The sequence below is a fragment of the Indicator indicator genome, chromosome 4 (genome assembly GCF_027791375.1).
Source record: "Indicator indicator isolate 239-I01 chromosome 4, UM_Iind_1.1, whole genome shotgun sequence".
In the NCBI taxonomy this organism is placed as follows: domain Eukaryota; kingdom Metazoa; phylum Chordata; class Aves; order Piciformes; family Indicatoridae; genus Indicator; species Indicator indicator.
The window spans coordinates 9,029,840-9,055,444 of record NC_072013.1 but is presented as its reverse complement, the minus strand read 5'-3'; the positions used below and the strand labels follow the sequence as shown (position 1 = coordinate 9,055,444).

Genomic DNA, 25,605 nt, shown 5'->3' with positions numbered 1-25,605 from the left:
AAGCAGCAGGCAAAGATGTGGTAGCTGCAGCTTTCCCCTGGCCTCTGACATTGCCTATCTTCCTGCCTCAGCTGTAGGCAGAGCCTTCCCCACACAGAGGAGGCAGAGGGTGGAGCTCAGCGCCTGTATAAATTATATGTGTCCTTCAGGTTTTTCCAGCAGCAGCAACAAGCTGTGAGTGTGTTTGTCAGCTGACAACAGATCTGTTACCCAAACTGGGCTTTCTGTCGCCATCTTGCGCGTCATGGGGAGCCCACCCGCCAAGGTAAGAGAACTCCAGCTCCACGCTTTTGCTCTGGCCCAGCACCCGGCTGTTGGGACCTCCCTGCTCCATCTCTCATCAGAGAACTCTCCTCTTGGCATCTGCTGAAGTGCAGAGATAAATTGCTGCTGGTGTGATGTGGTTCTCTTGAGCTTTGCAAATCTTTGCTTTTCCCGTTTCACCTCATGGTAACGAACGTGCAAGCGAGCTACAGCAAATCCACAGCCAACACGTGGCCCTTTTCTTTGATCACGAGGTGTGCATGCTGGAGAAAACAATGGGAGGGAAGAGAGGGGCTCTGGCCATCGTGAATTTACCTGGCTGTAAAATGAAACTGCTTTAGCCCTACTGCATGCCTGTCTTGGGATAGTACTTGTTTGTTGCTTGCCCCAGCTGACAACCCCATCAGAATTTCTAGCAACACAGCATAATTTACATTCCTTTAGCTGCAGGGGAGAGTTCTGATCAGCTCTCTGGCTAATTTAGCTATCTTTTAATGTAATGTTTACAGCGTCTGTGATTCTAGTAGAACTGTTTCATGTCTGGACTTGAGTTTTCTAATAGTAAGTTCCATTCAGAGTTTTTTAATGGATGGTTTTTAGTATAAAGCAACAGAACTATTAGCTGTGAGTTATTTTCTCTTTTATGGCTTAAAAAAAGTAAAGAACACAGTGTCTGAAAGGCAAGATGTGAATTATTTGCGTCTACCAAACCCCATGTCAAATTCTGCAGCAAATAGAAATATGGGTGTCCATGGTTTGAAATGTAGTGAGGTACAATGATATGTGCCGTGGCTTATGAAGGGTTATTAATCATCAAAAACAGAGAATATTTACTGTACTTGTGTCATGCTAATACTTGCAGATGAAGTTAAAGATTCAGGGAGATATCAGTAGCTTGAACTGAGAGATCCAATGACAGATGAAAAATATTCAAAGATTTGATTCTGAGGGCAAAAGAATAGATACTGTAAATGTAATGTGCTTTCTGGATAAAATCTCTGTCTACTCTGTCTCCCTGCTAGATCCAGAGCTATGTAGCCATCTTAGATGTCTATATTATCTAACAATTTTAAATATCAATGTTCTAGCTAATAAGATAATTTTGAATCTAATAGATGAGTAAATGGCTTTGATAAAATTTTGTCTTCGATGTCTCAATTACAGCAAAAAATTCCTGCACTTCATGCTGATGCTGCAGCTGATGTTCCATGTAGACATACTCCTGGTTTACAGGCACCAATGCCAAAAAGAGTGCAGGTATAGCTTCAGGTCAGAAAAGTTTTGTTCCCAAGGAAGGAAATGCTGCAGGTAGCTCTGCAATTCTGTCAGGCAGATGCATTTTTCAGTATGTGTAAACTGGTAGATGGGAATGAGAACAAAGTGAGTTTGTGGTTTTGTACCTCATGTGTGTGTTGGTGGTTTTTCCTCCTTTTATATTCATTTTAATATCAAGGCAAGTTTTAATATAAAGGCAAGTTGTCTAGAAAAGTGTGGGTACTGTGAACTATGAGGACATACTAGAAGTCTCCTTGTTCATCTTTTGCTGTTTAAAAAAGCCACTAAATTGGCACAGCAGTGATGGACAACATTGATTTACAACTTGTTGAGAATGCTTTTGATATTCTTAACAGGGCCTTTCCTTCTGCTCAGACAAGACTAAATGCTCTTTAGCAGTTTAATTTTCACAGTATCACAGTATATTAGAGGTTGGAAGGAACCTCAAGAGATCATTGAGTCCAAGCCCCCTGCCAAAGCAGGATCACTTAGGGTAGTCTGCACAGGAATGCATCCAGGTGGGTTTTGAAAGTCTCCAGAGAAGGAGACTTTTGTGAACGAAGGAATCGTTTTCATGTAGTCAAATACACAGAAATCCTCTCCACACAAAGCCCAGGAGACACCTGCTCATGCATGTAAAGAGGTGACTGACAGAATCACAGAATATTAGAGGTTGGAAGGGACCTTGAAAGATCATCTGGTCCAACCCCCCTGCCAAAGCAGGAGCGCCCTGAACAGATCACACAGGAACAGGTCCAGGTGGGTTTTGAATATCTCCAGCGAAGGAGACTCCACAACCCACCTGGGCAGCCTGTTCCAGTGTTCTGTCACCCTCACAGTGAAAAAGTTTTTCCTCATGTTTACATGGAACTTCCTATGCCTCAGCTTCCACCCATTGCCCCTTGTCCTGTCAACAGAATGGGAGTTTGGGAATGCATCCCAAATTGACAATGTCTCCTGAAACAATCTGTCAGTAATAACATGAAATGACAGTAAACATTTGTAAGGCAAATCAGATTTACTCACTAATTGGTCAACTTCCAGTGATAAGATTTTGATATCTTTGATTCCTAAGGAAAATGGTCATGATGTCTTCCTTCTATCCTCTCTCCTGGGTCAGCATATTTCCACAGCCAGTCACTTTTCCTACCATAACTTTGTATTCCTCTAACAAAAACAGGCAAATGGTTGGAAGGATGAATTTCTAGCTGTGGTGCATCGAAATTCCCCCCAACATAAAATTGCCAGACCAGCTCGGTTGGAAGCATATGAAGCTATATTTACAAGGAAAACTGCAATCTAGAAATAAGGAATGCAATGAATAGCTACAAAATATACAATATTTACATGTATTTACAATTTATACACAACACAAGAACCCCCCTCCTGGACAAAACCAAGGGGTTACCAACAGCTTCCTCCTCTTCCCCCCATTCCTCCCTGTACACAGTGAAAGACAGAGAAGAGCAGAGAGTAGCTGTTAGTGCTTAACCACAAGAAGAATGCAGCCAAGCTCAGCAAGCTAGCAGAAGCATCAGGTAGTATCTGCTAGAGGAAAGAAATTGGGAAGAGAAGGAATTAGGATACACAACTTTATGTATACACTATAACTTTATGTTAGATACCAGGCCAATGGGATTATTTAGACCTTATCATTATTTTCCCTTTTACATCCAGTGGTAATTTATTTACATTCTACTGCTTTCTTCTCGTGATTTGTGGAAAATTTCCTAGGCACAGCCTAAAACTGCCTCACTAGCACTATTCTCACTGAGAGAGGAGCAAATAAATTCAGCCCATACCAGGTGTTAAAGAATCTATGTAGTAGAGGGTAGTGTAGTGACAAACTTGGTGGAGTGGGTGAAGTGGCTGGACTTGATGATCTCAGAGGTATTCTCCTGGATGATTCTGTGAGAACACTTTGGAACCAGGATGGTCATTAAGCTTTTTTTGGTGTTTTAGAAGTATATAGCTTTGACCTTAATTGATGTATTTCCATGTGGTTATTGAACAAAATCCTCAGTATCTAAAGCAAAATAAATTGTAAGAATATGGCAAATGACCATATTGGATGTGAGATCTTGTACATAAACTACTGTACAGCTTCTAGTACACCACTGGAGAAAGAAAAGTCATCCATGAAAGGAAGCAATTATTCATGTCTGAAGGATACTGATAAAGCTGAGTGATAAATCTTATATCTGTTTACAGAATGTCAAAAGTCAGAGAGCAAACTTCTCATAAAATCCATGTGTTATCCTGTGGTGACATTTCTGCTCAGAGAACTGCTTAGGTTTGGTGCAGGGGAAGCAAAGTGCTGAGATTCCAATCTTTACCAAAAAAAGAAAAGAAAAAAGAGGTGGTAATAGTAGGAGGATTGCCGGGCTGTGCAGAATCTCCCCCCTCCCTCCCAGCCCTGAATATTAACTTTCTAGTGAAGGTAGCCATGATATCTTGCTCTAGAAGCAGCGTGAGGGGACAATAAGGAGTTTAATAAAAAATATGAGTAGGTGTTTCTTCTTTCACTGCTATCCAAAGACTATCTTGGTAGGCTCCTCATAATTAATGAGCTTTGAGATGTCATACTCTCAGATTTTCCTTTTAGGGATGAAACTTTGACATGACTAAGCATCTATAAACAGGAGGATTATGTGTCCTCCTGAAGCTGACACTGGCATATGACTCTTCTCTGGAAGCCAAACATACCAGTAAATGTGCATTATTGCAATCAATGAGATGCTGGCAACAGATGTGTTAAGGTTTGACAATTCTGCCATGCTAGTCCTATCTCTTGTTCCATGACTTTTCTATATTTCAGACTTGAAATAAATGGCTCCCCCAAAACTTGCTTTGAGAGTATAGAAATGTAGTTTAGTGCTAAATGCTGTCATATGAGAAGTTTATCTTTTTTCTTTTTTTCCCATTCCTCCTCCCCCCCCCCCATTTTTTAGCTTCCTTTTTGGGACTCTGCACATGCTGCTACTTATTGGTCTGGAGTGTTACTGTCTAGGATGCAAACAGACACAGGTAGCTGAATGCCTGGCACTCTGTCATTGGCCTCAATGTGGCACTACTAATTACCCAAGAAAAAAATAAAAAAGAGTGATATGCTTCTAAGAAAGCTACCTTGGACTCTGTATATCTGCAGAGGAGGTTTTGTTACACTCTTTGTGACTATGCAGGAAACTCTTTCTCCCAAGGAGGTGAACTATTAAGGACAAGATCAATACAGTTGCAAGACTGTCAAGAGCTGTCCTGGATATGGTGTCTGTGTTTCTCAATTTGCATTAATCATGAAATTATACTTTGCTTTACGTATTATGAAAGTATCAAATGGTATTTCTAACCATAATACTTTTTTTCCTGGAAGGATATTCTGAAGTGTCAACACTTTTGGACAAGGGCATTATTTTACATTGCTCAGATCAGACCCTGACAGTCTGCTCTGGACCTTTGTAGAAGAAAATTAGTTCTGCCTTTTTCTGAGGGGAAAAAAAAAAAGAAAAAAAAAAAAAGAAAATTAGCCCAATTCTGAAGGATTATCACAGGATGAAGTCAGTCAGTCTTAGGAGTGAGATGGCTTCTGGCTTCCCCTGGGTTCATTATGCCCACATTTATTCATCTGATCCTGTTTATCTTTTACTCTGTGACAACACAAGGACTAGGCTGCACCTAATCAGACGTAGCAAGTGGTCATCTTTGATGATGTTTCCATCAGTAGGCAGGTGTCAACATGTTTAAGGGAAGTGATTGCTGTTGAGAAGGGATGGGAGGAGGAGTAAGGCTCTCTGGCTCCAGTGGAAGCTGAGGGTGAAAACACAACACTTATTAGAACAGAAACTACTCTGCTGATGAACTGCAGATGCACCATTTTTATAAGCAATTGGGTAATTCTGATCACAAAAGATTCAAAGCAGATTGTGTACCAGCAGCTGTTTCTCCACTGAAGGCAGACTCTGAGTATGGTTTGGGTTTCTGTTGAGCAAGGTAGAAGTTGATTACAAAATAACACAGAATTAACACATTAATTAAAACCAGTCAGCTCTGTAATTGGCTACATAATCTAATATTTTATGTTAATGAAACCCACTAGGAATGCTGACTGAGTGTTCCAGTTGGTACTTCTATGTTAAATAACTATTTGCACAGGAAAATTAAAGTCAAATGCTGTCAGTGGGCAACTGGAATAATATGCAAGTGTCCTAACTGGAACTTGTCCAAAATGCATTAACTTCAGAACATCTGAAATATGTCAAACTGGAGGAAAACATAATAAAAACAGTTCCTGACATACAAAAGCAAGTGTGTCTTGCATTTTTATACAGAGGAGGTTTCAACCAGCCAGGAGAAAAAGTAGTCTGATTTAGTAGGCTTAACAAGGTTTCTCTGCTCAGGGAGACTCTTGGATATTAAGCCTTTGTTTCAGTGCATTAATTCACAGTTCAAATGGCATCCATTTGATGCAGTTTACATCTAAACAAAACTGAATGAAACTGAACAAAGTTATGTTCTCTTCTCTAATAAACATGCCCAGTGGTCTCCCCACTCCATTTCAAAACAATGTCAGATTAACTTTAGCAAGTGACTCCTTCTGTAGAGAAGTTCCTCCTTGCACAGCAGTTTGTCTCTTCAAAGTTAATAATTTCATTGCCAGGAAAAAGCATTATGGAGTTAACTTTCAAAATTAAATTGTCAAATTATTTATTCAGAGTGCTACTGGGATGCTCTCATTTAGACAAATAGATCAGGATGTTTCAGGCAGCGTGTCCTTAAAGCTGCCATTTGAACTAATGAAACACTTTCAGCATGGTGTGGCCCTGTTTTAATTTACTAGCAAAAAATGAAACACTTTCAGCATGGTGTGGCCCTGTTTTAATTTACTAGCAAAAGCAGGACTGTATGTTATTATTGCTGACAAGCTGTGCAAACGAACAAACAAACAAACAGATAAAACACTCATCTGAAAAATAAAAAGAAAAATAAATGTAAATGTTCCTATTTGAAAAAAAAAAAAAAAAAAAAAGGGAAATGTTTCCCCACATTTAGTATTGTCACGTGTCTGTTTCCTGTGTGTTCATTCAAGGCTTATCAGAAGGTCTTTTGAAAATGGCAAGTATTTTCTGACCAGCTTAGGTTGAGAAGCTTAATTCTTAGAGTTTGGAACAAGTACTGGTTTAGGAAGGGATATTTAGAGGTCGTCTAGTCCAACCCTTCTGCAACAAGCAGGGACATCTTCAACTAGCTCAGGCTGATCACAGCCTCGTTCAACCTGACCTTAAATTCCATTAGGTAGTTTCAAGGTGCCTAATGATGTTTGATTAGGTGATGTTATGTCTCCAAAGCAGGGCACATTTTTCTTCATCTGGAGGGTGTCTGCTGGACCTGTCACACATGCGCTCAAAGTCAGTTCGTTCCTCCAGATGCCTTTTTGCACTCAGAGTCAGTTCATTCCCCCAGATGCCTTTTTGCACTCAAAGTCAGTTCGTTCTTCTAGATGCCTTTTTGCACTCAAAGTCAGTTCATTCCTCTAGATGCCTTTTTGCACTCAGAGTCAGTTCGTTCCTCCAGATGCCTTTTTGCACTCAGAGTCAGTTCGTTCTTCTAGATGTCTTTTTGCACTCAGAGTCAGTTTGTTCCTCTGGATGCCTTTTTGCACTCAGAGTCAGTTCGTTCTTCTAGATGCCTTTTTGCACTCAGAGTCAGTTCGTTCCTCCAGATGCCTTTTTGCACTCAAAGTCAGTTCATTCCTCTAGATGCCTTTTTGCACTCAAAGTGAGTTCGTTCCTCTAGATGCCTTTTTGCACTCAAAGTCAGTTCGTTCTTCTAGATGCCTTTTTGCACTCAGAGTCAGTTCGTTCCTCTAGATGCCTTTTTGCACTCAAAGTCAGTTCATTCCTCTAGATGTCTTTTTGCACTCAAAGTGAATTCGTTCCTCTAGATGCCTTTTTGCACTCAGAGTCAGTTCATTCCTCTAGATGCCTTTTTGCACTCAGAGTCAGTTCGTTCTTCTAGATGTCTTTTTGCACTCAGAGTCAGTTCGTTCCTCTAGATGCCTTTTTGCACTCAGAGTCAGTTCGTTCCCCCAGATGCCTTTTTGCACTCAAAGTGAGTTCATTCCTCTGGATGCCTTTTTGCACTCAGAGTCAATTAATTCCTCTAGATGCCTTTTTGCACTCAGAGTCAGTTCGTTCCTCCAGATGCCTTTTTGCACTCAAGGTCCGTTCGTTCCTCTAGATGCCTTTTTGCACTCAAGGTCAGTTCGTTCCTCTAGATGCCTTTTTGCACTCAGAGTCAGTTCATTCCTCTGGATGCCTTTTTGCACTCAAGGTCAGTTCGTTCCTCTGGATGCCTTTTTGCACTCAAGGTCAGTTCGTTCCTCTAGATGCCTTTTTGCACTCAGAGTCAGTTCGTTCCTCTGGATGCCTTTTTGCACTCAAGGTCAGTTCGTTCCTCTAGATGCCTTTTTGCACTCAGAGTCAGTTCGTTCCTCTGGATGCCTTTTTGCACTCAGAGTCAGTTCGTTCCTCTAGATGCCTTTTTGCACTCAGAGTCAGTTCGTTCCTCTGGATGCCTTTTTGCACTCAGAGTCAGTTCGTTCCTCTGGATGCCTTTTTGCACTCAGAGTCAGTTCGTTCCTCTGGATGCCTTTTTGCACTCAGAGTCAGTTCGTTCCTCTAGATGCCTTTTTGCACTCAGAGTCAGTTCATTCCTCTAGATGCCTTTTTGTACTCAGAGTCAGTTCGTTCCTCTGGATGCCTTTTTGCACTCAAAGTCAGTTCGTTCCTCTGGATGCCTTTTTGTACTCAGAGTCAGTTCGTTCCTCTGGATGCCTTTTTGCACTCAGAGTCAGTTCGTTCCCCCAGATGCCTTTTTGCACTCAGAGTCAGTTAGTTCCTCTGGATGCCTTTTTGCACTCAAAGTCAGTTCGTTCCTCCAGATGCCTTTTTGCACTCAGAGTCAGTTCGTTCCTCCAGATGCCTTTTTGCACTCAGAGTCAGTTCGTTCCTCCAGATGCCTTTTTGCACTCAGAGTCAGTTCGTTCCTCCAGATGCCTTTTTGCACTCAGAGTCAGTTCGTTCCTCCAGATGCCTTTTTGCACTCAGAGTCAGTTCGTTCTTCTAGATGCCTTTTTGCACTCAGAGTCAGTTCATTCCTCTAGATGCCTTTTTGCACTCAGAGTCAGTTCGTTCCTCCAGATGCCTTTTTGCACTCAGAGTCAGTTCGTTCCTCTAGATGCCTTTTTGCACTCAGAGTCAGTTTGTTCCTCTAGATGCCTTTTTGCACTCAGAGTCAGTTCGTTCCCCCAGATGCCTTTTTGCACTCAAAGTCAGTTCGTTCCTCTGGATGCCTTTTTGCACTCAGAGTCAGTTCGTTCCTCTAGATGCCTTTTTGCACTCAGAGTCAGTTCGTTCCTCTAGATGCCTTTTTGCACTCAAAGTCAGTTCGTTCCTCTGGATGCCTTTTTGCACTCAAGGTCAGTTCGTTCCTCTAGATGCCTTTTTGCACTCAAAGTCAGTTCGTTCCTCCAGATGCCTTTTTGCACTCAAAGTCAGTTCGTTCCTCTGGATGCCTTTTTGCACTCAAAGTCAGTTCGTTCCTCTGGATGCCTTTTCGCACTCAGAGTCAGTTCGTTCCTCTAGATGCCTTTTTGCACTCAAAGTCAGTTCGTTCCTCTGGATGCCTTTTTGCACTCAGAGTCAGTTCGTTCCTCTAGATGCCTTTTTGCACTCAAAGTGAGTTCGTTCCTCTGGATGCCTTTTTGCACTCAGAGTCAGTTCGTTCCTCTAGATGCCTTTTTGCACTCAAAGTCAGTTCGTTCTTCTAGATGCCTTTTTGCACTCAAAGTCAGTTCATTCCTCTAGATGCCTTTTTGCACTCAGAGTCAGTTCGTTCCTCTGGATGCCTTTTTGCACTCAGAGTCAGTTCGTTCCTCTAGATGCCTTTTTGCACTCAAAGTCAGTTCGTTCTTCTAGATGCCTTTTTGCACTCAAAGTCAGTTCGTTCCTCTGGATGCCTTTTTGCACTCAGAGTCAGTTCGTTCCTCTGGATGCCTTTTTGCACTCAGAGTCAGTTCGTTCCTCTAGATGCCTTTTTGCACTCAAAGTCAGTTCGTTCTTCTAGATGCCTTTTTGCACTCAAAGTCAGTTCGTTCCTCTGGATGCCTTTTTGCACTCAGAGTCAGTTCGTTCCTCTAGATGCCTTTTTGCACTCAGAGTCAGTTCGTTCCTCTAGATGCCTTTTTGCACTCAAAGTCAGTTCGTTCCTCTAGATGCCTTTTTGCACTCAGAGTCAGTTCGTTCCTCTAGATGCCTTTTTGCACTCAAAGTGAGTTCGTTCCTCTGGATGCCTTTTTGCACTCAGAGTCAGTTCGTTCCTCTAGATGCCTTTTTGCACTCAAAGTCAGTTCGTTCTTCTAGATGCCTTTTTGCACTCAAAGTCAGTTCGTTCCTCTAGATGCCTTTTTGCACTCAAGGTCAGTTCGTTCCTCTAGATGCCTTTTTGCACTCAGAGTCAGTTCGTTCCTCTGGATGCCTTTTTGCACTCAAGGTCAGTTCGTTCCTCTAGATGCCTTTTTGCACTCAAAGTCAGTTCGTTCCTCTGGATGCCTTTTTGCACTCAGAGTCAGTTCGTTCCTCTAGATGCCTTTTTGCACTCAGAGTCAGTTCGTTCCTCTGGATGCCTTTTTGCACTCAGAGTCAGTTCGTTCCTCTGGATGCCTTTTTGCACTCAGAGTCAGTTCGTTCCTCTGGATGCCTTTTTGCACTCCGAGTCAGTTCGTTCCTCTAGATGCCTTTTTGCACTCAGAGTCAGTTCATTCCTCTAGATGCCTTTTTGTACTCAGAGTCAGTTCGTTCCTCTGGATGCCTTTTTGCACTCAAAGTCAGTTCGTTCCTTTGGATGCCTTTTTGTACTCAGAGTCAGTTCGTTCCTCTGGATGCCTTTTTGCACTCAGAGTCAGTTCGTTCCCCCAGATGCCTTTTTGCACTCAGAGTCAGTTAGTTCCTCTGGATGCCTTTTTGCACTCAAAGTCAGTTCGTTCCTCCAGATGCCTTTTTGCACTCAGAGTCAGTTCGTTCCTCCAGATGCCTTTTTGCACTCAGAGTCAGTTCGTTCCTCCAGATGCCTTTTTGCACTCAGAGTCAGTTCGTTCCTCCAGATGCCTTTTTGCACTCAGAGTCAGTTCGTTCCTCCAGATGCCTTTTTGCACTCAGAGTCAGTTCGTTCTTCTAGATGCCTTTTTGCACTCAGAGTCAGTTCATTCCTCTAGATGCCTTTTTGCACTCAGAGTCAGTTCGTTCCTCCAGATGCCTTTTTGCACTCAGAGTCAGTTCGTTCCTCTAGATGCCTTTTTGCACTCAAAGTCAGTTCGTTCCTCTAGATGCCTTTTTGCACTCAGAGTCAGTTCGTTCCCCCAGATGCCTTTTTGCACTCAAAGTCAGTTCGTTCCTCTAGATGCCTTTTTGCACTCAGAGTCAGTTCGTTCCTCTAGATGCCTTTTTGCACTCAAAGTCAGTTCGTTCCTCTGGATGCCTTTTTGCACTCAAGGTCAGTTCGTTCCTCTAGATGCCTTTTTGCACTCAAAGTCAGTTCGTTCCTCCAGATGCCTTTTTGCACTCAAAGTCAGTTCGTTCCTCTGGATGCCTTTTTGCACTCAAAGTCAGTTCGTTCCTCTGGATGCCTTTTCGCACTCAGAGTCAGTTCGTTCCTCTAGATGCCTTTTTGCACTCAAAGTCAGTTCGTTCCTCTGGATGCCTTTTTGCACTCAGAGTCAGTTCGTTCCTCTAGATGCCTTTTTGCACTCAAAGTGAGTTCGTTCCTCTGGATGCCTTTTTGCACTCAGAGTCAGTTCGTTCCTCTAGATGCCTTTTTGCACTCAAAGTCAGTTCGTTCTTCTAGATGCCTTTTTGCACTCAAAGTCAGTTCATTCCTCTAGATGCCTTTTTGCACTCAGAGTCAGTTCGTTCCTCTGGATGCCTTTTTGCACTCAGAGTCAGTTCGTTCCTCTAGATGCCTTTTTGCACTCAAAGTCAGTTCGTTCTTCTAGATGCCTTTTTGCACTCAAAGTCAGTTCGTTCCTCTGGATGCCTTTTTGCACTCAGAGTCAGTTCGTTCCTCTAGATGCCTTTTTGCACTCAGAGTCAGTTCGTTCCTCTAGATGCCTTTTTGCACTCAAAGTCAGTTCGTTCCTCTAGATGCCTTTTTGCACTCAGAGTCAGTTCGTTCCTCTAGATGCCTTTTTGCACTCAAAGTGAGTTCGTTCCTCTGGATGCCTTTTTGCACTCAAAGTCAGTTCGTTCTTCTAGATGCCTTTTTGCACTCAAAGTCAGTTCATTCCTCTAGATGCCTTTTTGCACTCAGAGTCAGTTCGTTCCTCTAGATGCCTTTTTGCACTCAGAGTCAGTTCGTTCTTCTAGATGCCTTTTTGCACTCAAAGTGAGTTCGTTCCTCTGGATGCCTTTTTGCACTCAGAGTCAGTTCGTTCCCCCAGATGCCTTTTTGCACTCAAGGTCAGTTCGTTCCTCTGGATGCCTTTTTTGCACTCAAAGTCAGTTCGTTCCTCTAGATGCCTTTTTGCACTCAATGTCAGTTCATTCCTCTAGATGCCTTTTGGTGAGCTTGGCCACTTGCTTACAAGTGTCATGAAAATTTAGTCCTAGCTGGGATACAAATAAGATTTTAGAGCACTTTGGTGAACTACCGTGTCCAGGCTTAGTGTCAGTGCTGTGCTACAGAACCCAGGCAGGCAGCTGCAAGTTCCCAGTATTGCCTTTCAAAGGCCCAGTTTTGACCTCCCTGTGATAGATTGACATTGCAACCACCACCATGGCCATGCATACATCAGGTTGCATCAAAACAGGCACTTCTAGGGTGATTACAAAACCTTTCCATACCACTGTCTGAGTCTATGTTTTCTTTCTCAGTCTTCTCTTGCTCAAGCTACTTAGCAAATAGCCCAACAAACACTCTAAGTATCATTTTGGCATGGTGTATTTCCACTGGGTGGCGGTCCCCTAACTTCAAAGAGACCAGCAGAAGGACAGATTGTCCCCTGCATGGTTCAAAATACGCCTTGTTTTTGGTATTGTGAGCTGATGAAACTAATTTCACTTGTTTTCTCTTGCAGATGAAGTTTTGCCCCATCCACATGCTTTCTGTCAGGATCATACAAGCTAGGAACATCAAATCAAGAGATCTGCGTGAGTTGTTTGTGTTTTTAGTCACCTCCAGAGTTTACACAGTGAGCAATGATCACGAGTTTTGAAAGTATACCAAACAATGTACATAAAGCACAACAACAGAAGTACTAATGGCAGGGCTAAAATTAGATCAGATGCATAAAGTGTTATGAGATTGAAGGTTGCATCTGGTGGCATTTCAGGAAACTGGTAAAACCCAAGACTCCCAGAGAAATTTCCTAGGCCAACAAGGGAAGGTAGACCTCGTGAGGACACTGCAATTTGTAAATCTGCTTGGAGTTGTTAAGTTTTGACATTCATAACTGAGATACCCATAAATCATCTAATGGGCCAGAATTTTGCCACACACTGGTGGACCTTTTATGGAAATGTATGAGAGGTACAAAATAATAAAAATCTCTAGAAATAGAGAATTTCAAGCCTTCTGAAATATCATCTTATTCCAGGTATTTGCTGTACCTGGCTTGGTAAATCATATAGGTAGTTTCTGATGAAGGAGGGCTTCTGCAGATCCAGCCCTAAGCACGTGCTGAACATGCAGGCAAACCAGATGTTTCTGTTTACTTTTGTGTTCCACCTTCCTTCCCTCATCTTACCTTCACAGCCTCCTGTGGCTCCTTCTCACGCTGTCCTATGGACAGCCATTTAGCTGCCATTTTGGCAGAGGTCTCCTGTGGATTCCTCAGTTAGGATGGAGACCTTGAGCTACCTTTTCTCACTCTTGAGACCTCTGGTCTGTGTATTCCTCAAGTGAAACCCTCAGCTAAAAGCGCGTTACTTTGCAGTGAATTAGAGACCGCTTGCGTCTCACTGTGCCGGCTGAGCACAGCCCTGGCCTAGCCTGGATGCGAGGGAGACCAGAGGGAGTAGATCCTCTCTTGGCTGAGTGACTGCAGTCCAAAGGACTTCCCCTAGTCCCGTGGCAAACGCCAAGTAGCAGCGCCTGGAGGTGAACTCTAGAAAGGTGGTAGTGTGAGGAGGCCTGTGTTTCTCAGTTTCAATGATCTCTTCTATCTACTCTATTGAAGGGACAGTTCCACTTTCCTGCCAAAACCTTGCGGGGCATTGTTATTCACTGCTTGATACCAGTCTGAAGTATTTAGGCATCTCGGGCTGCAGTAGAAATCTTCAGTCAAGTCCAGACTCCAGCTCTGAAAGACATCACCTTGGAGATTTCCTTTCACACCGCTGTCCAGCTTCACAAAGTAAATGTGCTTTCCCACCCTGGCTCTTCCCAAAGGATGGCTGCACGAGGCACTGGCTGCACTAACCCTAAGGAGTAGATCTAGGCTGGAAGTGAGAGGAAAATTTCTGACTTGCTCATGCCCTGGTGTTTCTGGGCCCAGACTGGCCTTCAGCTGCCATAGATCTTCTGTCCTAGTACCTAACCTCTCCAGACAGTCGTCACATCCCCTCTGCATGTTTGTGTGCCTGGACTGAGCACGCCACTCTGTAATATGTGCTCTCCTTTCCCATAAGCATCCTAACAGCTACTCTTGGAACTAGCTCTAGCTTCAGTTAAACTTTTTTAACATTGTTGACTGGAATTGTAAGGAATATGGCCAATGAGTGAGGTCAGTGGGGTCTTTTATACCTCTTTCTCTTCACGTGGGAAACATGGCTCTTGGTGTACTTGGTATGTGCATGAGTACATTTGCAGTTTGTAGTTACCCAGGAATTTAGGTGGTTTCCTTTGTATGCTTCCAACCAATGGTCTCTTTACTTATTTTTTTTTTTTTTAAAGTATTAATATTTACTAGTCCCCAGAATCATAGCCATGTTCTAATTCTATAATATTGGCATCAGGTTTTTAATTTTTCTCTGCTACAGTGACTGCATCAGACTGCTATGTGCGATTGTGGCTGCCATCTGCTTCAAAGGGAAAGCTGCAGACCAAAACCATCAAGAATTCTGACAACCCGATCTGGAACGAGACTTTCTACTTTAGGATCCAGAGAGAAATTGAGGTAGTAAGAAAAAAAAAAAAAAAAAAAAAAAAGAAATGTCACCATTTTGAATAGCTGGGAATCCTCAGCTGACACCGTGTCGATCAACTGTGCTGAGTAACTTCAGAAAATGCTTGTCTAACTGAATTTACAACCCACTGGTTTGCACAAAAAGGAGACTTTTGAAGGAGTTGTTCCCCTGAGCTAGTATAGACATCAGTGATAGAAATGCCTACATCTAAGGTAGCCCAGATTCCCTTTATTGTCACCTGGGAAAAATAGGTACTGCTGTAGCATGTTTTACTTGGGCTATTTTGGATGGTTAACTTAGAAAGAGGTTTCCAACACTGGTTGAAAATGAAGGGTTGCTGTGGAGTAGACAGCAAATTTAATCCTATGCTAAGATGTGTAAGAGGACTTCAGGGATGAAGAAACTCAGGGTGTTCTTTGAGCAGATTATCAGTGTGGTGGCAGAGTGCTGACATCTGTTCTGTCTCAGGACAGCAAGAGCTGTCTGTCATAGGTAGTTGTCCTCTATTTTATGATAAGTTTCCAAAAGCTGGGTTTAATGGTGGCATTCCACATTAGCAAACTCCAGAAGGAATTCTTATTTCTTAATTAATTCTTAATTCTTAATTAATTCTTAATTCTTCCTGCTGTCCTAATCAAGCAGCTGCAAAAGTTTATAACCATGTTTCGTTTCTGTGTAATAGCAGCTCAATAAGAGTTCCTATTTATTTTCTTGTACTACCAGAACGTTTTAGAATTGGCAGTGTGTGATGAAGATCCCCTCACCAAAGATGACATGCAGTTCACAGTTCTTTTTAATGTTGCTAGAATCAGACCTGGGGAGACAGTCCGTGAGACATTCGCTTTGAAATCAGAGGTAAGGTCTGAAAATACAGGGAGAGGTCATCAAGACTGCATTGTCCACCTTGGCTTCCATGTAAAGTGGGGTTTGGGTTTGCATAAACAGACATCCCTGTGTATGATTATCAATATCTCATCAAAACAGGTATCGTTGTGCTGGATTTTTGTGACTTCATTAATCTCTTTTCACAGATTCAGAAAATGAAGCAGCTGCTCTCTTATGCCCACCATCTCTGTGGGGGAAAAAATATGTTAACAGGGAGCATCTGTAAATAGTAATTTTTATCTTTTATAATGCACATAGAGAACTTCCTTACCTTTTGGCTTTATTCCACTTTTGCCATGCTTAGAGGACATTTCCTCTTAAATGGCAACTTTTCATTAAAAACATGAGGACTATCCACTCATCACTTGAATTAATTGATTCTTTCTTTCAGGCTTCTCCTGTTGCTGTTCATGCTGGATTTCCTTCTAAGTGATTCAGGTTTCTGTAGCTCATAGTAAAGGGACACCTGCTTTGCTAACATCTTTGGTATTCTATTAAATAGGCCATGAGAGAGAGTTTTCCAGGGATTAAAGCTAGGATAGGTCTGCAACAACTCCTGAGCTTGTCTGAGCTGTGGTTGAGGTACTGCTACATGCTCATTGCAGGAAGGAGGCAGTCCATACCCAAAAGAACAGCTACTTCCCAAATGCTGAAAGCTGTTAACATGGATCCTCCTTGTGACTCTGCAGGCTGGTGCCATGCACATCTCAGCCAGTGGGTGAGTCACTGGGAATCAAAGTGATTCAATAACCACCTCAGTCCAGAGTACGCTTGCCAGCTTCGTCTCTGCTGGTTTCAGCATGAATGTGAATTAAATCACAGAACGGTAAGGGTTGGAAGGGACCTCCAGAGATCACTGAGCTGAACCCCTCTGCCAAAGCAGGATCACCTAGGGCAGGCTGCAGAGGAGTGTATCCAGGAGGGTTTTGGTTGCTGGGCTTCAAAGCCTTTCCCCCGCGCACACCATCTGTACAGAAAGCCCTTAAATTTCTGTTTCAGTCAAGCTTTCCCTCTCTGATTGTGTCTTTGGAAATATGTACATTTCTCCATATCCCACAAGGGAAGGATATTAATCTTGTGTGCCTTTTGCAAGCCTGTGGTTTCCATTGAAATCTCAGCCTTGGAAAGAGGTAGCACACAGCTTTATTGGTAGCATTAGCAGAAGACACGTCAGCCATGGAAGTGCTTCTTAAGTATGTCTATACTGCCAAATTCTTGCAGCCTCCAATAATCAGTATTTATTTTACCATCTTCTTTTTAGAAAGAGACGTGTGCTAAGAAATGGGAAAGTTTGGAAGTAGAATTCTGGATGGAAAGAATGTGAGTGCAATTCCAAACTGGTAAAGTATAGGCCTGCCAAGGAGTACGATATCTCAGAGAAACTCCTTCCAGCTCTTCCTTTCAGCAGGCAGCCAAACCAACAGTTTCAAACCTTTTTTTTTTTTTTTTAGCTTAACTTCCCCAGCTAATTCTGCTTTTTAGTGTATTTCATACAAACTTACCTTTTGCTTGGTGTGTATCCTGATCATGGAAATGTAGTAACATTGGCATGAAGTGATAACTTGTACACAAGATGCACATAAAACTGAAGAGACACTCTTCAAGTTGTTCCTAATAATTGAACAATGCCTAGAACACATTGGTGTTTCTAAAAGGCCAGAAAATTGTATTAGTATAAAGATATATACATAGAGAGAGTTATATAGACAGTGTTGAAAAAGTCACATTGTATTGTCAACATATAATAAAAAACAGTAAAGTTAAGACCATCCCCCTTAAACTGGTAGTCAATATTGGTTGGAAGAGTACAAATCCCATAAGATAAACTTTATCTCTCTTCCAAGTGCTTGGTTAAAAAAAAACCAAACAACCTAAGTTACATGTTCTGACATATTTGAGTTTAGGATTAAGGAAAAAAAAAAAAAAAAGGAATATAGTTCAATCAAAACTGAATAACTGCATGGTTAGAAGAAGGAACTGTAAAAAAAGCTTCTTATTCTTAACCATGGAAAAGCTGCAGAATAAAATCTGATGATCTTGGTTAATTTCTCCCACAAGGAAATTCAAGGAAATCTATTAATTTTTTTTCTGTGAGAGGTGCCTTAAGAGATGGTATAAAGATCTCCTGCAAATGTGGAAGCTGTCACAGCCAGATATATAAAAAGGACAGAATAAGATGCAGTGCTTTGAAATAAGTCTGAGTAGTTTCACCATTCAAGTTACAAGGCATGTAGGGGATCCTCTTTGGAAATCAGACCTCATTATTTACATTTGAACACATTCTATAGCTGAAACAGAAGTTTTAAGGCTAGAAGCAGTGCTTGGTAAAATATCCTGGTCTTGGCAGAAAGTCTGAGACTACATCCTACATAACTTCAATGATCCTTTCAGATATATGAAAGCACCTAGGAATGTGTGCAACATAGTGATGTTTGAGTATTGGCCTTAATGAGAGATGCTGTTAGTAGACTCAAAGGTTACTCACAGTATTAAATAACTACATCCATTCAGTGACAGATCTAGGTCTCCAAATGTGTAGGACAAAGACTTTTTATTACTTGCCTCTGTGTTTTTCAGTCATATGTATAGCACACTGGGAGCTAATTCTCTTTTACCATTCACCTGTGATCAATTGTAAATTGCAATCTGGAACAGTCAGAAGTGTCTTTCCTAATAAGTATTTGCAGAATACACTAATAGCAGTCTTTGCTTTCTGCAAGTTGCACAGTCATTTGTTAATAGCAGGACATGACTCCACGCAGACCAATATGTCTTTGTTCTGCTGTATCTTAGCATATAGTTTTAAGCATTGGTATTTCTATGGGCTCTTCTGCCTCTCTTATTGTTTGGCTACTACACACTTCTTCATGTGCTTAGCAGGTGATAATGTATTAATAAGCCTTTTAGAAAACAGATTGTGATACTAACATAACTGTATGCAATTTTAAGCAAGAAAGAGCATAAAACTATTTTTAAAAAACACCAGATGCTCACACAGCTTTTTTTTTTTTTTTTTTTTTTTTTCCCCTCTATTTTGATTCTCTCTTTTCAGTCCTGGCCCTCCAGAGCAGCTCATTACCAATGATGTCCTAGTGGTAAGTTTCACATGCAAATTTAGTTTGGAGTGACTTTTCCTTCATTTTGGTTCTCTCCTCTTGCCCTCAGCCATCTGATGTTTTATAGAAACAACAGGAGCTACCATGATAGATAAGAGCATTATAAGGTGAAAGATGTGGGACAATTCCCATTCCCAGCTATGGCTTAACTGTTGACCTCCCCATGCAAAAATAGAAGCTGTGTTACTTGAAGTCACACAGTGTTAAAAAAATCACAGGATTACAGGGGTTGGAAGGGACCTCTGGAGATCTTTGAGCCCAAAATCCCTGCCAGAGCAGGACCATGTAATCTAGTGCAGGTCGCACAGGAACACATCCAGACGGGTCTTGAAAGCCTCCACAGAAGGAGACTCCACAACCTCTCTGGGCAGCCTGTTCCAGTGCTCTGTGACCCTTACAGTAAAGAAGTTCTTCCTCATGTTGAAGTGAAACTTCCTGTGTAGTTTACATCCATTGCCCCTTGTCCTATCACAGGGCACGAGTGAGCAGAGGCTGTCCCTTCTTTCCTGACACCCAGCTCTCAGATATTTATATACATTTACTAGATCCCCTCTTGGTCATCTCCTCTCTAGACTAAAACACCCCAGGGCTCTCAGCCTTTCTTCATAAGGCAGTGCTCCAGTCCCTTCGTCATCCTTGTAGCCCTCCGTTGGACTATCTCAAGTAGATCCCTCTCCCTTTTGAATGGGGGAGCCCAGAACTGGATGCAATATTCCAGGTGGGGCCTCACCATGGCAGAGTAGAGGGTGAAGAAAACCTCTCTTGACCTGCTAGACACACTCTTCTTAATGTCAATATTTTGCCTAGCTGTGGTTTGTTAATCTTGCAGAACCCCATATTTGTTGGTACTCAAAGCAAAAACTGCCTGTGTTTCATGTAACACAGTGTGGCACTTGGCAGGAACCCCAAAGGTTATAAAAGGGATGAGGCAGTGGTAAGTATTCAGGGTGCTTATGACTTGAAGGTTATCTAATGTAACAGCTTTTGGGGACATTAGTTTTTTAATACAAAGTTGTTCAGATAATTGAAAAATAGAGCCCCTGTTTAGTGTTAGTTAGCATGTGGTTAGTTAGCTGGCCCAGCAGCTAAGGAGTACAAAGGACATCATGCCAACCACTCCAAGCCTGCACACGATTTCCTTTAACACCCCTGAGGCAAAGTAACACATATTCTGTTCTTTCCCCCTCATTTTCTGTGTGAGGCATAAGTGCTGTAATGACTGGCATGCATTGTTCCTGAAATGGTTTGGAAAACTGTCCTGGCACAAGTTATTAAATGTGAACTGGAATGACTCAGGTAGAGGGAAGGGTAGAATAAATCCATGAGTTTCCTACACCAAGACCAGCCAGAAGATGCTTTCTAGACTAATCACTGCCACAATACGCAGAAACTCATCATCAGGTGTTTCCCCCCACCCTTCCTAAATAATAATGAGATATATGTGTAGCTGTTTGGGCAACAGTATGTTGCACAGAGTTTCCTGGTGTTGGCATAACTCAAATGGGTATAACAACCTCCGGCAATGCACAAGAGAATTCTGAAGCCCAGTGTAACTGGGCTACTGTCCTGGGATAATGAGCTCTGAATGTACTCTTGTGCAGCTGGATTACTTCCAGCACTGAGACCAGTTTAGTTGTATTACTTCCAGCACTGAGACCAGTTTAGTGGTTTCTGTGTTGTAGGCAGCGTTTGCCTGCATGATGCTTCATTAGTAGCTGCAGATGTGGCATTTGCTATCCTCACACATTTCCACTGCTGTCTTTTACAGTCCCGTGAGGTTTGCTGCTTGGAGGTGCAAGTGGACATTAATGAAAGCAAGAAATATTTGAAAGGTATGCTGATTTCTCTGTGAAGGGAGGCTATGACCAAATCAATCCTATCATTATCATGCAGACCCAGATGGAGGCACTTAGGACAACTAAGAATGCTACAAAGACAATAAAATGTTATGCAGTGAAAGTCCCTGAACTGCCTCGAGCTATAATGGCCATCTCTGCATCTTTTCCTTGAAGCTATTAAGTCTGGACACAGTGAACTTTGCCAGTGGAAGTAAGAGAGGGTGTTGGCTTGGGGAGCACTCCAAGCTCTGGGTTAAAGGCAGAGGTATGAGTCCCTGTGCTGTAGGGAACGTTGCCAATGTGGCAGCTTACAGAGGAGTTACTAGAAGGAATGACTCCAGCAGAAAGTTTGCCAGCTGTGTTAGCTGTTTTGCCTGAACAGCAGTGTTATTCTCTAAACAAATCTGTTTTCACTAGAGGGTAAAAATCTCGTGCTTTCTGTGCCTGCATCTCATGAGGGAACACAGAGAACTACAGAAGACACAGACACTTTCTACTTCCATTGCGTGAAGGCTTGGGAGCCAATCCTAAAAGTCAGGCTGCAGGTAATGGGCACTCTACAGTACCACTCTTCTACTGCTTCCCTATTTCCAGTGTCACCAATACTGTAAAGAGCTGGATTGCTCCTATTCTGTGAGTAAACCCCTTTTATTTTGTTCTCTGTAGAAAGTTTCTGATAAGGAAGGTGACAACAGCAATTTAAGTGACACCTTGACAGTACCACTGAAATTTCTCCCTGTCCGACATAAAGTGAAAGTAACCCTCCCTGTAAGACACGTAAGTGCTTCACCATTTACATTTTTTTTTTTGAGAGAGGAGTAGAATAACCCTCATCATTTAATACCATAACATTAAATAAATAAATAGATTAATAAATCTGAGTGAGGATTTTGTGCAAATACAAGTTTTCTGTGAAAAAGTTTAGGTTTTTCTTGAGAAATAGACATTTTTCTGTCAAGAAAATCAATACTTGGGAATTCAGCCTGGCCAGTTTTAGATGCATCTTAGGCCAACCTCTGCTGTGCTTACACAATTAAAGAAAAACAGTCAATACCCCCAACAAGGCTTTGGGATGCCCCATTGCTCTTTATCAAGCCCAGACTAGCTCAGTCTATACATGTAAATTTAGGATTGTAAAGTTAGATGAGTCGAATCTTGCCCTCAGAGAACAATTCTGTCACGTTATTCTATGTGTGCTGTCATGATGATAACTGGTGGAGAGACAGGACTGTAAGATGCTTTAAAAGCAGTAGTGGTACTGCTTTGGGGGCAGATGTTCTTTCCCAGAGCTTGCAGCAAATGGGAGGCAAAAATAGGAGGAGAATTTCTCAGCATCCTTTTCCATGAAGAGGAGGGAGAATGTTTCACCACTAGTGATTCTCCACCCCTCTGTTTGGACTCTTTTTTACATTCAGTAACATTTTGAAAGGACGTGGTGACTTGAATATCCCCTTGATAGGACAAGGGGCAATGGCTTCAAACTGGAGAAGAGCAGATTTAGATTGGATGTCAGGAACAAGTTCTTTACTGTGAAGGTGGTGGAACACCAGAACAGGTTGCCCAGGGAGGTGATTGGGGCCCCATCCCTGGAGAGATTCAAAGTGAGGCTCGACAGGGCTCTGGGCAGCCTGATCTAGTTGAGGATGTCCCTGCTGACTGCAGAGGGGGGTTGGACTAGATGACCTTTGGAGGTCCCATCCAACCAAGACCATTCTATGATTCTATCATTCTGTCACTCTCTTTATCTGGCTGCTGTTCTTCATCCTCAAGAACAGGAGAGTGGCAATGTGATCCTGCTGCTGGTTTAGGATGGTTTATGGAAGAGGCATATTCACAGTGAGGAAGAAGGCCTTTTCTACAGCCCATTCATCTAGTCACTTCCACTTGTCCTACCTCTTTTTTTTTTTTTTTCCTCTGTAGCATATGTTTGATGTTTAGTTGCTTTCCTTCTCTTTCTTGGCACATTTTTTTCCAGAATGGTAGTGCTGGGCCTTTCCAGGAGGCACTGATAACCTGGATCTCAAAACTTCTCTTTTCTCCAGTCATTCACATTTCTGCTGTCATTTCTTCATTTACAGAATGTGCCACTGCACTTGTACCTCCAATTAAATGATTGGTAAGAGAACTTTTTTTTTCCTCTAAAGGTTTTATTACTCTTTGAACTGTGGATTCTAGAACAGAGTATCCTTTATTTAGATATGAGGAATGCACAGGACTAGGGGCAAAATATAATAATAGTTAAGCTGCTATTAAAGAGTCACCACAACAGATCAAAGTTGAATGTCCTTGGGGCAAAAGAGTCACACCAAGATGTAACAACAAAAAGAAATAAACTATGAGAATTTCAAACAGTGAGGAACTTAGTCACTGAGTGTCCTTTACAGCAGAAAACAAAAGACTGAGATTGAAGTCTTCTTTAACAGAGACACAGAAGCAGGAAGAAGGCAGAGGGAATTTGAAATAAGGAAAACATCCAGAATTCATGTGTTACTCAAAGCACTCAGAGATTCTTAAGTAAATAGATTATGGCTCTGGTGATATCAATGGAAAGAAGAACAAGCTAGGGAAGACAAAATGTTACACTGTAAAGTAATGAGTCGGGCAACAAATAACCCCAAATGATCTGAACATCCTTTTCATCTTACTGTTTCTGTACAAATCAGTGGTACAAATCTCCACAAAAGACACCCTTGGCTGAGAAATATGAACCAGAAACAGAAAGGATTCAGCTTACAAAGCTACTGAAAGACACAAAAAAGCCTGGGTTTTTGTTTTGGTTTGGTTTGGTTTGTTTTTTTTTTTTCCATATTAGCTATCCTTAGCTGGCAGTAAAACTTATATTGAAACATCAGAAAATAAACTACGCAGAAGCAAAGCAGTTGATGCCTTTGAAACTGGAAGCTGTGATTCTGTCTCTAAATCTGAACAGTGAATCCTGATTTTTTTTTTTTTTATGCTGTCTGGTAGAGTGTAGTTGCTGTAAATAGCCTCATATAGGTTTTAAACACCTGTGCCTCTGCATTGGTTTATGTTTCAGCACAGAAAAGCTGGATGTGCGCTTTGGGTATGACCTGTGCCGAGATGAGCAGGAATTCCTCCTGAAAAGGAAGAGAGTGGTTGCCAATGCCTTGAAAAGAGTTCTTCATCTGGGAAGGGATCTACATGGACATGAGGTCTGTGAGCTGGAATCCAAGCATGGGGTGTGGTTCTGTTGAATTAGGACTGGCACCACTCCCCACAAAATTTCTTGTCGTTTTTGCATGTTGATGCCAAACCTGTTGATTTGAATAGCAGCAGAGCAGAAGTTCTCAGTGTGGCATTCCCCATCCTCATCTGTTCATGTCTCTGTTCTTTCCAGTGGTCAAATTCCCAATGACATAATACACTACTCTTCAAAGCCAGAACTTCCAACACTGATGCAGTGGATGAGCAAGATATGAGGTGTTGGTGCATTGTGTTAAACACAGCCCAGCCAGAAAACCCCAAACAAGTAGGAAAACAGACATATTTGAAATTCACCTCACACAGATATTTATGAAATCATTGTGATGTCCCATTTTTTTTTTTTTCATTTTCAGAACACTTTTCAGAAAAAGTCAGAATTCTTTAGAGCGGAGAAAGACCATAGTTTAACAAGCTCCAGCTGTAGTATGTGTTTTTACCAAGATCCAGTCTGAATTTTTAAGTGAACATTTATTTTCTTGCTGGAATTGGCTGAATGGGTACTGTCCAAAGAATCATTTTGTTTGCTTAATATATTTTTTTTTCCTGAACTCTACTCAGGACTTCACTGAATCCATTCTTAATTCCATTTATTACCTTTTTTTTTTTTTAAATTTATAGTAAAATCATACCATTATCTGTTATTAATTGCAATTCCAACTATAAAGAACAAGGAGAAGAAGGAAAGTGGAAATCACTGCCTATTCAAATTCATCCAAGCATTGGGATTTAGGGAAACCCACTGAGTATCTGGAGGTTGATTTAAAGGTGGTACTGGCAAAGTCTGACTGAATGTTGATTTAATTTCATTGTCCTCCAAAGTCTGCTGTGGAAATTCTAAGAGCTGTAATTAGGCTTTTCCAAGTAGTCAAGTGAGTAACTTTTTGAAGATAATGCTTATGTTTTGAACAGGTCCCAGTAATAGCTGTTATGGCAACAGGTGGCGGCCTCAGAGCAATGTCAGCTATGTTTGGCCACCTCATAGCTCTTCAGAAGCTCAATCTGTTGGACTGTGTCACCTATGTCACTGGGGCGTCTGGCTCCACATGGTGCGTATAGATCATGGGATTTGTGTTTGGGCTGACTGTGACACTGCCTTTCCACAACGTGAGAGAGGTGCACCTCTTTCAGAGCCTTACATTGTTAATAAGTTGTCTTAGTTTAGAGCAAGACAGGTGCTCTTTTACCTCTTCCAAAAGGGGTGAAAGGAAAACGCTCACACAAAGGATTGGACAGAAGTGGGAAGTTTAAATGGACATGCTATTCATAACTACATACAACAGTACAAAGCATATTAAATACACAGAATCCATAGTCTGGTTTCACACAGAAGCTCATTAAGCCGAAGCATCACACAAACCTCCTTCTATCTGAGGCCCACAAATCCATGCCTTCATGCCCCCCCACGATCCCCTGCCCCAGTGCCTCTCTACCCCTCACACCACAGCATTGTGATGCAGCTTAAATTCAGCTTGGCAGCTCCAAGCCCCAGTTAGGCCACTCCAGACCTAATTGGCAGTGTTGCCAGGGCTGACACCAGGCCTCCCCGGCAAGAGATCACAGTCTGTGTGTATTCCTCCCAGGAGGAGAGAGGGAGGGAAAAGAGCAGAAAACTGACTCTGCAACCAATTTTATAGGGATACAAGACTTATGGGAATGAAGTACATTCCTGTCCACCTCCTGGAGGTCTGTAACTTTGTGGTTCTTAAAGGCACCTAGCCTCTAAATCATCACATAAGCAAACATAATTCCCTGCTAAAGCTATTACTGTTGGCTCTCAATCAGAACTTCAGTTTAGGCTTGTTGATTCTCTGCTTTGATGAAAGTAGT

The 25,605-nt window shown here is 42.0% G+C and overlaps 1 protein-coding gene across 1 annotated transcript in view; it reads left to right on the top strand.

Moving 5' to 3' along the window:
* The first annotated feature begins 244 nt into the window (after window positions 1–244).
* Window positions 245–25,605, top strand: part of LOC128981447 (cytosolic phospholipase A2 beta-like) — a 39,681-nt gene continuing 14,320 nt past the window's right edge. The window contains exons 1-14 of the mRNA XM_054400235.1: window positions 245–265; window positions 1,429–1,521; window positions 12,665–12,737; window positions 13,766–13,942; window positions 14,568–14,704; window positions 15,438–15,569; window positions 16,861–16,919; window positions 18,652–18,694; window positions 20,484–20,547; window positions 20,971–21,098; window positions 21,220–21,330; window positions 22,632–22,669; window positions 23,591–23,726; window positions 24,688–24,824. Coding sequence (XP_054256210.1) covers window positions 245–265; window positions 1,429–1,521; window positions 12,665–12,737; window positions 13,766–13,942; window positions 14,568–14,704; window positions 15,438–15,569; window positions 16,861–16,919; window positions 18,652–18,694; window positions 20,484–20,547; window positions 20,971–21,098; window positions 21,220–21,330; window positions 22,632–22,669; window positions 23,591–23,726; window positions 24,688–24,824 — 1,349 coding nt within the window. The remainder of the gene's footprint in view (window positions 266–1,428; window positions 1,522–12,664; window positions 12,738–13,765; window positions 13,943–14,567; window positions 14,705–15,437; window positions 15,570–16,860; window positions 16,920–18,651; window positions 18,695–20,483; window positions 20,548–20,970; window positions 21,099–21,219; window positions 21,331–22,631; window positions 22,670–23,590; window positions 23,727–24,687; window positions 24,825–25,605) is intronic.